At 38.6% G+C, this 17,085-nt stretch overlaps 2 protein-coding genes across 2 annotated transcripts in view; both read right to left on the reverse strand.

Moving 5' to 3' along the window:
• Nucleotides 1-17,085, reverse strand: part of LOC140161214 (type-1 angiotensin II receptor-associated protein-like) — a 51,919-nt gene that overhangs the window by 29,391 nt on the left and 5,443 nt on the right. The gene's annotated exons all lie outside the window — the stretch shown is intronic.
• LOC140161213 (E3 SUMO-protein ligase ZBED1-like) lies at nt 11,515-15,891 on the reverse strand. Its single transcript, XM_072184665.1, is given in 4 exon segments — nt 11,515-13,003; nt 13,005-13,309; nt 13,600-13,995; nt 14,393-15,891. Coding segments are annotated over 4 exon segments (1,839 nt in total). The 5' UTR covers nt 15,374-15,891; the 3' UTR covers nt 11,515-12,846.

Genomic DNA, 17,085 nt, shown 5'->3' on the forward strand with positions numbered 1-17,085 from the left:
GTAAAAATTCAAGTGGGTCCACGGTTTGGAGCTCAGCTTTGGGTGTGCAAGGTAGATTGAAAAAGTTGTAGGTCCTTGTTTGCAGGTCTTATGTGTCTCTGTACCTATGTGGATGTATTTATAATCACCATGAATGGGGACATACATTGCACATAAACGTTGAAACCCCCCAATACAGTGCATCTGGTCAGATTCAATGCGGCGACCTTCGTAATACTAGCACAACGCTCTAGCCAACTGAGCCACAGAGGCACACTGAAGAAGAGCGGAAGATATCAATCTATCAGTATTACATTTTTGTAGGTGCGAATAATGTTCATCGCATTCCTATCGGAAGGCATCAGAACTGCATATTTCTAACAAATACACAAAGTCACATAGGTACTTTTTTACCTAACTTTATTGCAACTGGGGAGCATCCCCGTTTAGCTGAGATGTGTATTGACTGCCAACAGCCAAAAAATGCATTTGAGAGTGCATCCTCTATTGTTGATATAAAAATCAATCTCCGGTTGACAGGTTAAAATCCCCCCCAGTTAGACACAGAAAATCAGAAAAAAATGTGCCGGCAAATACACATAGGGGTGCATGCATGCGAGTTTATGTGTAATAAACTGTTTTAGCCATGCTCATAGAAAGAACTAGTTCATACTATCGCAATAATTTATGACAAGTATAATGAAGCATTCATGTTTCACTTTTGACTTACATGAACTGTTCGACGAGGTCTCCTCACCACATGTCTCTTAACATATTGTCTTGGCAGAGTTGAACCTTGACTACGTCTCCCATAATAAGGAAGGGTGTCTTTGCCCATCACATAATATACATATGGAAGTTCCCGTGGTAATTCCTCACTTACGACACTCACATTGTCATAATAAGTTGATATACTCATGGCATCAATTGAAATATCCACATCCATATGCAAAAATCTTGAATTGATAGTTTGGTCAACATTTCCAAACAGCACAGCTCAACACATCGAAACTCGGTATAAACTATTAAACACTTCCCACTACGTAAGCATGGTTAAAAATAATTTGTTGTCAGTTATATAGTGGTTGTGAGTGGCAACTAGTTTAATTTGTATTATCTGTTTCCTGTGGGATATTAAGAACACATTGCAGGCTTGCAATACCACTCATCACCACACTAAGCTGCTGTACTAATTGTGAGATTATTTCATTGAACCATATTCATCACATTCACAGATCACTGAAATATTGTAGGGCAGGGACATAGCATGAGTCATATTAGGGGGGCGGCGCACCAGGACCCATTGAGGGTGGGGGGCATTGGGTATGACTGAGGCGGTATCGGTTGTTGTTTTTTTGGTATTTATTCTATGGAATGACACAAGTAGGTGTGTGATTAATGTGTGTTTAATATGTGTAGGGGTGCTTTTGTTATGTAAACACCATGAATCAGAGACACACCCCAGAAGACACACAGGAAACATGATGCACTTGTTGGACGTGTTCCATAATGGAAGCCTCCAGCTGGTGTGGGGACAGTCTACACTGAGGTGAATAACCTTGAAAAGAGTCAAAGATAAGGGGCCTTTGCCAATGGTAACATGTTGTGTGTGGGGGTGGGGGTGTATTTGTATCGTTTTTCTGCTTCAAATGACCTTTGACCTGCTTTGCCCTGTACCTTTTTGTATTGTGCTGGTATGTGTTGCAAGAGCTTGAAAAGACTAGTTTACTTATGTCAGGGCAAAGGCGCTGAATGACGGGTTGCTAAACTGGCGCAGTACGTCTTCTGATCTGGTTAACAAGACGTCAAACGCAAAGTCACAAACTAGCATTTTTAATTCTGTCTTGGATTATAATCCCTCTAGATCTGTTGAGCCTCATCCATGCAGGTGATGCAGGGCATGTACATGGGCACCTTGCTAAATATGACCCATGTGGGCTAGGCATGGCAGTCATCAGATGATAGTAGAATTGACCTCACATTTAGCTTTTAAAAGTCTGCTATCATATGACTTAGGGGTGGTGAAATAATTATGTGTACCCCTGGGGTAGTGAATTATAGGGGGGGCAAAGATTGTTTGGCAGGCCGAAAGGGGGAGAAGCATTTTTTGGCAGATCGAAAAGGGGCGTCAAGCGATTTTTGGCAGGTCGAAGGGGGGGGCAAGCGATTTGGCACAGATGTTTTGGGCACCGTTTCTATATTACGTCCTAAAAAGGTGTTGGAAAACGTTAGGAACACATTCAAATATATATATGCAAAATTTCCTGCTTGCTACGCTCGCATTATATGATAAGACAATTTAAGGTTTTAAACTCTGCTTCCCCAAAACCTGGCATGTGTAAGGGGGGGGGGGCAAAGATTGTTTTGCACACCAAATGGGGGGGGGCAAATGGTTTTTTGGCACATCAAAAGGGTGGAGCAAAGATTTTTTGGCATGGCCAAAGGGGGGAGGGCAAGCGATTTTTGGCAGACCATTTTGAGAATGCACCACCCCGGGGGTACACACATGCAAATAATTATTGCACCACCCCTTACCACATCTTCACCCCTCCCCCACCATAACATATGAGATGGATTGGCATTTGGCAAGCAGTCCTAGTGCTTATTTTATACAAGATAAAAAAATCAATGACTAACAAAGAATTGGAAATATATGCCAAGTCTTGTTTCTTTACATACTGACCTGCTTACAGATTACTGTAAAACTACGGTACTTCATTTTAGCACAAAATTTATTTAACAAATTTCATGAGGAGCTGATACGTTATACACAAATTTATATCTCTGCAAATTTACCAATTTTAGTGTTTTGGCAAATTTTGAAGTAACAATGAATGTCTTGATTGTGAAATTAAGTCTCCAAAATAATATGCAGATCATTGGTAATTCATGAAAAATAAATCTGTGAAATATGCAGTGTTATAGTATCAAAATACTACATTTGTATGCTGTATTTTTGCAAGTGCCTGCTCTGACGTCAGTGAGTAGTTGGATGCCTGTACATTGTACCGGTTAATTGTGCATACTGACATCAAATTTACACTACAGTATGTGCACACAGGTTAGGCTTGTTCAGAGGGGCACTTTGGCACAGATTGGGGATTGAGATGGGTCAATTCATGTATCAGTGAAATATATACACAATTCAACACAAGGGGGTTACACCCCTTTAAGGTGGCATTTGAGGATATTTCTGGAAACTAGAAAATGGTCTGAGCATGTTTTGAACAAAATAATTTTAGAGCAGGACAATGTACACTGACCAATCCAATATGCTTTTAGTTCGAAGCAAATCGGACAAACGGTTTTCATAATATAAAATTAAATTTTCTTTACAATCTTATTGTTTATTCAATATTTAATGAAGAATGAGCTATTATATGACTGAAAAGGTTTAATGAATGAACATGTAATTTTTGCCTAAAAATCAATGTTCAAGTTACTTTTATTTTGCAGAATTTAGCCTTGAAACTTGGTCAAAGTGTTTCTGATATGTTCTAATGTATTGTCTAGCTGTAATCTAATTTGCAAACTTGCATAATTAATGAGCTAATTTGCATAAATGCTAATTAATCATGTAAATTAGGACAGCTAGCTAATTATGCAATTCAAGTCATATGGAACAGGAACACTTTGGAACCAACTATGATACCAATATTCTATTGAATTGAATAAAAATTTTATGAACATAACTAGATGCATTGTTTTTTATTTGTTATTTGCAATGGAAGTCAATGATCAACAGGCCCTATGGCCAGCCAATGGCATTTGGCATTTTTAATCTGTATCTCAGAAAGTTAACATAGTAGATTTATGCAAAACTATTCTTTTTTTGATTTGTGTCAGCTAAATGGACAATTTGCCACCATTTTTGTCAAAATTGGAGAAGTTGAAATGTTTACCCCTGTACAACCAAAATGTGGCATTTTTACCCAAAAATGAGGTTTTCATAGAATTTTTGAAATCCTTGTGATCAGACAAATAATTTGGTGTATCATTTTAACTCCTGTGTGACATTTAATGACCTCTCTAGAGGTCACCAGGGGTCATATCTGAAATGCCTCCACATCTTAAAATAAACTTTGGATCATGTACTTGCATTGTAGTACTTCATGTGTGGACACTTTCATTCTTTTATCACAAAGTGCAAAGATTCGGCTTAGCAGCTGTACTATCTTGGGTTATCCCAACTGTAAGGTCTAAACAACAGTACAAAACCATGCAGCCTGACCATAGAGAAATCTGTCCTGATTAGAGGGGAAACAGTATCCAAAACATAAGGAACACAAATTTTCATCCATTCAATCCTGATATCAAAAGGGAAAAAATTATTATGAGAGTTAGTGCTGTGCAGCATCCTAGGGTGGCTCCACACTGCTCTGCATTCGACACAACATTTTCAACTGTTTCTGTGAGATTTTTGCATCAACTTTTACACTGATAGATAGAGTTATGTTCACAGATTTTTCTGAGCATAACTACAACATTTTACTCAATCTGGATTTTGAGTTTTCTTTGGAAATAGTTTCAACATTTTTGAATCTTCAATGACTGTAAGCTGAATATATATGTTGAACTTCATGGTATCATCATTGATTCTTCATTGATTGATTTGGATAATGGTGCACTTGAAGTGGACAATTGACCACTTGATGAGGACAATAAATTACCAGCATGTTTCTTTTGTTATGTAAATGTGCTCCCTTCTGGACTACACAGGACCAGCATCTACACAGGAACCTGTATATAAGTATGCACCACAAGTTCTACATAGTTTAAATACAACTTGCTCTGGATCTGTTATTTGTCAACTTTCGAAAGACGTTTGTAATACCCTCCAATCTCTCAAACTTAATAAGAACCCATGCAGTTTTCATGATCTAGCGAAACCAAAGAGGAAAACAAGACGCAGCAAAAGAAAGAAACAATCTCACTTTGAAAAACTTAACAAGAATAAGGACACTGTTAAATTTAGCATTCTTAATACTAGATCTGTCAGAAATAAGACTACTGAATTTGTAGACTTTGTTATTGACAATAATCTTGAAATTATTGCACTCTGTGAATCCTGGATCAAACCAGAGAACCAATCAGTCATTGGAAATATCACTCCAGATGGTTACAAATTTACCCACTGTCCAAGACCAGGTTCCAAACGTGGAGGAGGTGTAGCGTTAGTTTATAAATCTGGATTGAATGTACGTGTCTTAAACAGCGAATTGAACTTCACATCATTTGAATCGCTGTGTGTAGAAATTACCAGCAGCTCTACATCTCTTTGCCTAGTTATAATCTATCGTCCTCAACCTAAATCTACTGGATGCGCGTTTGGCATATTCCTTGAGGAATTTTCATCACTTGTTGATGAATATTTGATCAGCAATAGCACTGTCATCTTTGCCGGAGATTTTAATATCCATGTTAATAAGCCTACTGACTGTGAAGCGAAATCATTTGCAAGCCTTCTGGAAGCAAGTAATTTAGAGCAACACATTCATGTTCCTACTCATAGGGATGGCAACACACTTGATCTACTAATCACCCGCCAATCAGATCCTGTCATCTTCTCTGATCTGAAGGTTGTAGATGGCATCGGAGATACACCTGACCACTTTGCAATTTTGTGCAAACTTTTCCTAAAAGCCACCAGTCGCAACAAAACTTATCACTGCTAGAAATTTGAAGAGTATAGACATTGTCACCTTTTGCAAGGACATTAATGATTCTGACCTTATCAACACCCTTTCTGATTGTGATGTGAACCAACAAGTTGAGAAATATAATGACACACTACAAGGTATCCTTGATAAACACGCGCCTTCAAAAACTCGCTCTGTAAAAGTTCGTCCAAATACTTCATGGTATAACTCTGAAATCCTCAAAGAAAAGAAAAAGCGGCGTCAACTTGAGAACAAATGGAGGAAATCTCGCTGGAAATTGATCACCAACTTTACACAAGGCAAAAGCAACATGTTAATGCTCTTGTAAGGAAAGCAAAGCAACATTACTACAACAATTTGTTGATTGAAAATGCAAAGGATCAGAAGCGTCTCTTCCAAATCGCCGATCAACTACTTCATCGCCGTCAAGTCTCCCCGCTTCCTGATGCTACTTCTGATAAGAGTCTAGCTAATCAGTTCTGTGACTATTTTACAGAGAAAATAAGAACCATTCGCAAAGGGTTTGAGCTTGCCGATGATTGGTCCTGTGAGGATGTACGACCTGTTTTTCACAGCTTGACAACATTCGCGCCAGCAACTGAGGATGAGGTTTCAGAGATTATTTTCAAATCTCCCTCTACTTCGTGTGAACTCGATCCCATTCCAACCACACTCCTCAAGAAAGCTTCTGCTGCCACTGTGCCACTTATCACCAAGATTACAAACTGTTCTCTTAAAGAAGGAACCTTTCCTGACATTTTAAAAGTCGCACATGTACGCCCACTGATCAAGAAACAGAACCTGGATCAGAATGTCTTCAAAAATTACAGGCCTGTATCTAATCTGACTTTCCTTGGAAAGACTATTGAACGATGTCGCACTAGCTAGGCTATCATCATTTCTTCAAATTCATAATCTGAATGAAAAGTATCAATCAGCTTACGCGCATTCCATAGTAACGGAAACTGCTTTGTTACGAAAGTGCAAAATGATTTTCTACGTGCAATGGACAAGACCAAAATTACGCTGCTTGTGCTCCTTGACCTTTCTGCAGCATTTGATACTGTAGACCACAGAATACTTCTGTTGCGCATGAAAGAGAGACTTGGAATTGATAGCACCGCACTTAACTGGTTTCAAAGTTACTTATCTAACAGGAGCCAGTTAGTTTGTATTAATGACCAGACTTCGGACACTGCTGCATTGGATTATGGCCTACCGCAAGGTTCATGTGTTGGACCAGCATTATTTCCAATTTACACTCTGCCCTTAGGTGATGTTATAAGCAAGCATGAGGTAGACTATCATTTCTATGCTGATGATAGCCAATTATATATATCTGTTGAGCCTACTCAAGAAGCTGTTGATGCAGGCCTTGCCAAACTTGAGAACTGCATTGACGATGTTAGCGGGTGGAAAGGAAGCAACTGCTTGAAGTTAAATGACTCTAAAACTGAATTTATAATCATTGGCTCAAGACAGCAATTGGAGAAAGTCAACATTCCGCACATTAGGGTTGGTTCTTCATATATTGAACCATCCACTGACATAAGAAATCTGGGTGTTATGTTTGACACTTCATTGACTATGGAGAATCAGATCACGGCCATGTCCAAAGCTGCTTGTTTATCACTGCGCAACATTGGAAGTGTATGCAAATATTTGACCAGAGATGCAGCAGAAACTCTCACTCATGCTTTTGTGACATCAAGAATTGATGGAAATAATGCTCTCCTAAATGGTCTGCCAGATAAGCAACTTAATAGGCTCCAGAGACTACAAAACATGGCTGCACGCATCATAACTTACACCAAAAAGTCTGACCACATCACACCTGTGTTAGCGGACTTACATTGGTTACCTGTTAAACAACGAGTGTCTTACAAAGTTTGTTTGATCTTGTTCAAATGCATGCATGGTCAGGCACCCCTCTACTTGAGTGATCTAGTTGATGCTTTCACTCCGGCTAAATCTGGATTGAGATCAACGGACAGTGGGACGCCTGCTGGAGCTTCAGTACAAGAACCCTTTGGGGAGACAGATCCTTCAAGTTGGTGCACCTAAACTATGGAACACACTGCCTGTAGCACTAAGAACATGTGACAATATCGCAACTTTCAAATCTGGACTTAAGACCCATCTATACAATGAGGCATTCAAAGAGTGACTATTTTAGTATTTGACTCTTTTTATTATGAACTGTGTCACCATGTTGCAATATATTTTTCTCAGATCTTTTGAACTTGTTGTGTCAAGCGCCATTGAGCGTCGAAAGGCGGATACCGGCGCTATATTAAATCGTCATTATTATTATGTCAGGCGGATTTATCCGCCTGATATACTGTGAAGCTCCTAAATCTTCTTCTTTCTTTCTTTCTTTCTTTCTTTCTTCTTTAGTAGAACCAAAAATTGCTACTAGTGCCAGACGCTTGGACCAATGTTGACCAAACTTGGCCACAAGAAGCACTGACCCAAGCTTAATATAACTTCTACACAGATAGGGGTCAAAGGTCATGTAAGGGTTATTAGGGGTCATTTTGTGAAAATCTTAAAAATGCTACTGCTCCTTTAAATGACATGCTATGACCACCAAACATGGTCAGCAAGAACCGCTGGCCCAAGCTTCAAATAAGTTGTACCACAGATTGGGGTCAAAGTTCATGTAAGGCTTAATAGGGTCATTTTGTGAAAATATTTGCGTGAAATGTAATGAAGCAGCTATCATTAGAGGCAGCAACCTTGTGCAGGGAAACAGCTATTTGATAACAAGAGATAAGCATATAGTTTCGGTGCATGCTTGGGCATGTCTACTGGTGTGGTTTTAAGTTACCAGGAAAATTAACAGTAAATATTGTGCTGCTATTTTGATAATAAAAGAGGTAAGAGTTGTTAGGTTTGGAAATTATGCTATCCCATGATGCATTTATGAAAATACACACTAAAGGTTTGGAAATGATGCTATCCCATGATGCATTTATGAAAATACACACTAAAGGTATGTGATAAATGCTATATAGTTGCTTGTGCGGTGGGGATGGTGGTCAAATTATATTCCTTCCCATGATGCATTTATGAAAATCAATACATACACATTAAGGCTATATGGTAAATGCTATATAGCAATAATGGTGAATACCAGTACTCGGGTTTGTGGGGGGGGGCAAATTTTGAAATTTGTCCGATTGGGCTAAAACTTATATATAATAATCATAAGGGGATCATGAAACATCAGCTATGGTCATCCAAGGTCAAATGTTACAGCTGCTCCGATCTTGCAGTAACTCTGGGGAAATGATCCCTGACACTTGGGGAGTATGTAACCGCAAAGGTCATGTGAGGTCAAAGGTCAGGTCAAATTTAAAGTTGCTCCGATAGTGCTGTAACTTCAGGAAAATGATCCCTGACAATTGGGGAGTATGAAACCACAAAGGTCATGCGAGGTCAAAGGTCAGGTCAAATTTAAAGTTGCTGCGATCGGGCTGTAACTTGGAAAAAATGATCCCTGGCAATTGGGGAGTATGAAACCGCAAAGGTCATGTGAGGTCAAAGGTCAGGTCAAATTTAAAGTTGCTCTGATAGGGCTGTAACTTCGGAAAATGATCCCTGACAATTGGGGAGTATAAAACCGCAAAGGTCGTGTGAGGTCAAAGGTCAGGTCAAATTGTAAGTTGCTTCGATTGGGCTGTAACTCGGGGTAAATGATCCCTGACACTTGAGGAGTATAAAACCGCAAAGGTCAACTGAGGTCAAAGGTTAGGTCAAATTTAAAGTAGGCTGTTGCGGTGCATGAAAAAACACCGACAACCGACACCGTGAAAAAAACACCGAATAAACCGACTACACCGAAATTGCGTGTGGGCAGAGAGCGGCGAAATTTCCTTATGATATGAACGTGTTAAAAGTGACAAATATCATATTTTTCCCCTATGCATCAACCGTAAAGTCGGTGTTTCACTTCCCATGATGATGCCTTATAAAGAAAACTAGCGTGTTCTTTCTTTTTGTACGCTTAACAGATCAAATAAATGATTAATAAATGCCGTTTCGGGAGGAATCAAAACAATATAATAGCTACTAACGAGTCATGAAGTCGTTGAATTCACCGCTTTTTACGTAATAAACACCCGATTTAGCATTGAAAAGGTTAATTATATTTTCATATAAAAGTGCAAAATAATGGTAATCGGGCGGCGCGGGTGTACTTAAATCATCATCATCATGCATTCATGACGTGATTGAATGTGGTTTGGAATTGTTATACTTGTTATTAATTTATCAATTGGGCCTACATGTCGATGTTGAACAGATTAAATAATGATTTACCTACCTTTCATTTCTGTTGTCATGGAGTTAGAAAAAAAAACTACGTCATTTTGTTACATCTTGCATTACAAGTAGGCCTATAATATATCCATAAAATGCAAGATAGAATCCAAGCATAAATCCAGTAAATCCACAACTGATTAAAACACTGAACGGTCAACGAAGTATTCTAGTCAATAGGCTAATCATTCGTTTTTTATTCCCGATTTAAAACCTGCCCATATCCTGAAACGATCCGCACCATTGGAATGTGACAAGTGAACTCTGAAATTGCTGGGGAAAACCCGCGACCCGCTCAGTATTCCGGTTGTTGCGCATGACCATTACCGTTGTTTATAAGGGGCTGTGCAATAATGATGGGCCCCCGGGGAGGATAAAATTTCCGAACGGCCCGCCAAAAATCGCCCCCCCCCCACTTTACACATGCCAAAATTTTGGGATCCCAATTTGCAAACCTTATATTGGTCTAGACATATGTTGTGAGTGCATGATGCAGCGAGCAGGAAAATTTAATCAAAGTGTTTCCGTACTGTTTTCCTAAGCCTTTTTAGAGCGTTTTATTTAAAAGGCACCAATGAATGCGTGCCAAAATTAAAACTCCCCCGGCTGGCCAAAATTGCTTCCCCCAAATTATTTCCCCCTCCCCGGGCTCATAATTATTGCACAGCCCATTAAATTTGATTGTGTTACTGGTACAAGCTTTACCGCAAAATTGAATACTAAGTAGGTCATGTTTTCATTCAGTCAAAATATTATGGGTACAGAGGAACCGTACAGCGGCGCTCGTTGTCATGGGGACTGTGTTTATCCTCCTAATTTCCAAGAAAAGAGGCGCGGTCGGGCCAGAGTAATTGACACAAACAACAGGTGTTATGTAACTATTGCACGTTTTTTTCTCAATCAAACAAACAAACACAATTTATAATAAATTAAAAGCAATACAATTATGGCCTACAAATCAATGAAATATAAGCAAATATAAAAGATAACACCAAGCAAAAAATAAGTTGGAATGAAAACTGTTTTTCAGAATCAATTATATTTAATTATTATCAATTTAAGCACAAAATAATATCAAAATACATGTCATCATATCATGCATCATTTCCCTTTTTCGTACACGGAATAATTTATAAGCAAAATTCACTAAAAACACGAATTTTCTGAAATGTCAACTGATACTGCTACATGCGTTTATGATGATGTATGAAAAAAAATTACTGCCAGCGACCCCCCATCAGAATTCTTGGCTCCCAGTAAAACTTTTAACCCAAAATTACGAAAATTTACACTTTTTACTAGATCATAATTAAGCAAAATTCACTAAAAAACACGCATTTTCTGAAATGTCAACTGACACGCGTTTAATATGATGATGTATGAAAAATACATTACCGCCAGCGACTCAATCCCCCCCCCCACCCATCCATCAGAATTCTTGGCCCCCAGTGAAAACCCAAAATAACGAACATTAAAACTTTTTGCGCCAATTTTGATCAAAATTTGTTGCCCCACCCCCACCTCCTGAAATTTAACCCCGCCCCCCCCCCCAGCTGCCAAGAGCGATATTCATTCATATACATTCTATAAATAACTGTCACTGGGTTAATAAAATAACTGTCCAAGCGCAATATGATCTGAAATTCCCACGCCTGTGATTTTCCTATCCTTTGCATAAATTAACAAGCACATGGCGATGACGGGAGAGACGTGCCACCTGGATTTCTGATCGTAGTGCGCATGGGCAGTATTACAGATGCATAAATTAAAAAGCACATGGCGAGTTTATTGGCGACCGAGGCGCGGCGTGTATGTATTATGGTGTATGTACATACCTGGGGATTTTATAGCACGTGTCGTGGTGAGATATAAATAGAAATGGAAATTCGAAAATCACAAAAGCGCGCACATGTGTTTGGTTGTTTACTTATCTCTTTCTTCCATGGTTATATTTTACAAGATGGCCGGCATTATATCTGAATCATGAATGTAAAATGTACAAACTATTTACAGTCTTTCTCTTCAAAATACCAAACGAAAATGAGTTAAATAAAATGTACAAACAATTTACAGAGTTACAAACTTAAACAATAAAATGTTGTAAAAACTATTTACAGCCTTCAAAATACAAATCTTCAAAATACCAAAGGAAAAATGAGTTCAATAAAACGCATTAACAAATGTTTAATAAATCAATTAAAGAAACAACCATATTTCATAATCATCAAATAAAATATTCAAACTTATAATTTTCTTCATTTCTTGTCGCTTTAAAAAAAGCGTGGGCGGCCTACAAACACTGAGTAACACAATTAAGAGTAAATAATACATATTGATATATTCATAGTCCCATTGTCATATCCCATGTGACATAGGCCTACATATTCATAATGAGCTTGGGCGGCCTATAAATACAAAGTAAAATAATTAAGACGAGTAATAATTATATATAAATGCATTATTGATATATTCCATTTCCATGTGCGTTCACAATTCCATTGTCATGCGCAATGAGCTTCCGACAGTAAATCCACAAGTTATTCACAGTTGCATAATCTATTATTATACTGAAGTGCATTATCGACCAAGAATTGAATGGTAATAATTATCTCATAAAAGATTAAAGTCGCTTTGAAGTTATCCAATCATTAAAGTAAAATGCAATCATTATTCTTTACATAATCCAATTCATTTACATTTTCAACAAAATTAAATATATGAGTCCACTCGAAGCAGTTCAAATCAAATCATTATTCATTAATATTATAGTCCCAATCTTGAAGAAATATATAGGGCCTATGAGTCCACAACATGCAGTTCAAATGCATAAATATAATCCAAATAATTAACAAAGTTCCAAGTTCTTGCGATTTGTCTACATGGTCTACAGGTTATCTCGTAGAAAGACGCACATGTCCGCTTTCTCTGGCTTCATCTGTGCACGTTGCGGTGTAATGACTTGCCCCGCCTTGCTGAAGAGGCGCTCAGATGCCGAACTGCTGGCTTGGATGCAAAGGTATTTCTTCGCGAACTGGCTGAGCAGGGAAGGTTTTGCAGTTCACGCGCCACCAGTCCAGTGGATCTTCTTTGGCTGTTGCGTTTGGGAATTTCGTGTACATGTCAAGTTCTTTTTGTAGGCGATCCCTTGGAGATGCACCGGCAGATGCGGGTGTTTGGGGTGTCTGTAGTACTGTGAGCTCCGCCAAGGTCTTCATCGCCTTCTTTGGTGGTTCACGCACGTCGGCAATCTCCTCCTCTTCATCGTCGTCGAAGTTCAACTCGTGAGCTTGATCCAAAAGGCCTGCTTTTACGTGAGCTAGCTCGTCCCCCTGGGTCAGAAAGTCAGTCTGAAATTAATAATAAAGAAAGAAAGAAAAGGAAAGAAACTGGTTATTTAACGTTATCTTAACGAATCCTTTCGTTTATTCATATTCATCATAACAACTTAAAAATTTAACAGTCAATAAGAGTTACAAGCTGCTCATGCATATGCATTAATCCATTTTCTCCTCAAAAATAAAAGCCTAAGCTTTTTCTTTAAAGATTTATATGCACCAGGCAGTCCATCACATAACTGGAAAGAAAGAGATATTAAGAGTTAAATTCAAATGTTTTTATTAAAAGAAACAACCCTCACCTTGTATCGAGGGTCCAAAAAACTTGTTGTGTTGATCAGCAACTCTTTCTCTTCGTCGCCGACGAACCTGGCTTGAAGTTTAGTCAGAATCTCTTGCTTTATGTCTATGGTAAGCTGTTCATCGGTGGTAGCAGGGTGTAATTCAAATTTGGCTAGTCTATGTAGAACGGCCTTCAACGCCGAAATGGTAATATACGAGTCACCTGACAGAATGTCAGTAAACGTGGCGAGTGGAGTAATTGCCTTGTTCAACGCTTCCAACACATCAATGTCTTGCCACTTCGGTACCAAATGGGCAGTGTCGCGGTTGCCTTGCAGCACAGTAGTCACCGACTGACGGGCCTTCAGAAAGCGATCTATCATGCGGGCCATCGATCCCCATCTTGTAGGACAAGCCTGTAATGGAAAAACAAGAACGAAATAAGATATGGCAATTTGTAAATGAAAAAAAAATTGAATATCTTGTTATCTTTCAGTATATTATATAAATCAAAGTTTTCAACATTTTACATGGGTCATGACATTACAAAAAGGTTTATTTTCATTATGTTAACGGCATTGCATAATTATGTAAATGACAGTCGGAAGGATCACGGAGTTTATCGTTAAACATGTTGAACATTAATGATCGTGTATTAACATAATGGCTCGACGTCAATTCAGCTGCACAAGGCAACAATGCCTTCAAATTATTCAAGATGGTCAAAATGTCAAGATAGGCAACCATCTTTCATCTGAAACAGTAAAAAACACAATTATGATATTGTTAAAGAGATACAAAAAACAAACTTACCACAGCCAGTTTAACTGGTGCTCGAGGAGTTGCCTCTTGTGCGTCAAGTTCTTCTTGCTGGCGGAGTTGCACCTTCTCCAATTCACGTTTACGCTTAAAACTCATGCTGAATGCTGCGGTCGCCTTAGAGCAAATAGCCACCGCGCGACGTAGCCGGTCATCCTTGCTGATGGTTGTTGTTATGGCCAGATGCAAATTATGTCCGAAGCAGGTGACCCCCTTCCAGTCGAGGTCCCTGCAGGCCTTTACAATGTTCGCTCCATTATCTGTCGTCATTGCCACCTGCTTATCTACATCAAGTCCCCAATGATCAAGCAGGTCAGTCATACAAACTGATAAGTTCGCCGCAGTATGATCCTCAGGCACATACCTAGTTCCAAGGCTTCGCGATCTCAATCTCCACGCTTCATCAACCCAATGCACGGTGTACCCAATATATGGCGTCATACCATGACTTGACCACATGTCAGTGGTAGACGCAAAGAAGTCAATGTTACTAAGTTCTTCAAGCACAGATGTCCTTGTGGTGTCATATAGCTTTGCCGTCCGACGACTGAAAGTAGACTTGACCGGGAGTTGGTACCGCGGATCCATAACACGCATCAAGTGCTTAAATCCAGGTCTCTGCACCGAATTGAAGGCCTGTCCATCCTTCGCAAGATAAAAAGAAACGGCGTCGGTTATCTCTTCATAACGTTTTTCACCGGGCGTCAATTTCCTACTTCGCTCAATCGCGGCTGCCAATGTTGCTTGCTGAGACCCCGCAGGCCTAGATGATGATGATGATGAATCGGGTGCAGAATACGCGGGCTTCTTCTTCGAGGAGATTAGCGAGTGCTGAGGTGCATGACGATTTCTTAGATGTCCTAGCAAATTGGAAGTGTTGCTGCCCTTGTTTTTAATACTATTTCCACACAACTGGCACTGTGCAGACAAGCCATCAGCATTTTTCTTGAAGTAAGTCCACACGAGGCTAGGCATGATGACAAGATGATAAAGCGGTAAACGTTCAAATCCAAAGCAAGAATCAATTCGAATTCCAAAGATGAATAGTAAAAATTAAATCCAATATGCGACGACGATATATATAAATATAAATTCCGTATTTAGATGCTGATGCTGACTACTTATTAACGAGTTGCTCAAAAGAGTGATATATAGCGTGTATCTGTAAGGGTTTAAATACCGCGGAGAAGATTCACGAGAACAATTAAGGCCCTTGAGTTTCCCGGAAACTGATTGGTCCGTTAAAGGCCTACGCTTATTGGTTGTTTGCACTATGAGCAATCGGAGCAAGTGTCCACAAAATGTGCATTTCCAATAATTTTGTGCTAGTTTGGGTCTAGTTTTTTGTTCTTAATTAACATATGAAGATGTATAAAAATAAGTTTAATTATCTACCGAATGCGTCTCAATGTGACAATTACGAATATATTTATTTTATCTGCTTACATTGAACATAACTGGGCACAAAAACCGTTTTTATCCTAAAATTACCAGTAAAATCATATAAATCATGCATACCGGCAATCGTATTTGTAATTGTCGTTATATTAAAAGTTAAAGAATAAACTCAATAAAGATAGGTCTAATAAAGTAAAATTATAAAAATAATAATAGGCCTAATAATAGTAATAATATAAAACATCTAGGCCAGTAAAAAGTATAAGCTTTAACATTGAAAAAAAAAAAAAAGTAACAAGTAACCTTACTAAATAGTTTAAAAATAAATAAATAAACGTGTCAATAGACTTAAGAAATTTTATTGCATCTACTACATATATTAATGCAAAAAGGAAGCACATGTAGTTATTATTTTCTGATTTGAAATAATAAAAGAAATCGTAAATAGGCGTATAAAATAATGTTTATTAATTCGATATTGCAACTTGAATAAATAAGAACGTAAATAACAGACGCAAGCATTTTAATATATTTCTTAACATTTTTATTTTTTTAACCCGTCGGCAGAAATTAATTTTACCCAATCTACCGATCAAAAGAAAAAAATGATTATTCAACTTTTCGCTGATATCGAACTTTGTTATTTTGTTAGATCTGTACATAACATGCATAATAGGATGCTCTAAACACTCACCAGGAACCACCGGGAACTGGTTCCGACCAGTTGAACACATGTTTTTAGCCTTCACACTGCGGTCAGGTCGTTCACAGGAAGTCGAATTGGCACTGTTCATCACGGCCACGGCGTACGTGTGTATGGGTAAATAAACCATGCATTGGATGTTTATCGATTGCGGCGTGCATTGGGTTAAGCCATGGATTGTTGAATGGTTTGCGACTTTAGTGTATTGATTTTATAAACTCTCCACACATTAGCGTGACTTTTGATCTAATTATGAAGTAAGTACTTGTCTGAAAATAGCGCAAAACATCGATAAAATGAAAAAACAACCGGTACATTTTTCGGTGTTTATGCACCATTGAAATTCTCGGTGCATGCGGTGCATAGAATTTTGAACCACCGGCGGTGTCGGTGGGGAAAATAAACCGAATGTTAGTCGGTGCATCGATGGACCGCAACTGCCTACACTAAAGTTGCTCCGATTGGCCTGTAACTCAGGGAAACCAATTTCTGACACTTCATGAGTATAAAACTAAAAAGGTCATGCAAGGTCAAAGGTCAGGTCAAATTTAAAGTTGCTCCGATTGGGCTGTAACTTAGGGAAAAT

The sequence above is a fragment of the Amphiura filiformis genome, chromosome 9 (assembly GCF_039555335.1).
Source record: "Amphiura filiformis chromosome 9, Afil_fr2py, whole genome shotgun sequence".
NCBI classification, from domain to species: domain Eukaryota; kingdom Metazoa; phylum Echinodermata; class Ophiuroidea; order Amphilepidida; family Amphiuridae; genus Amphiura; species Amphiura filiformis.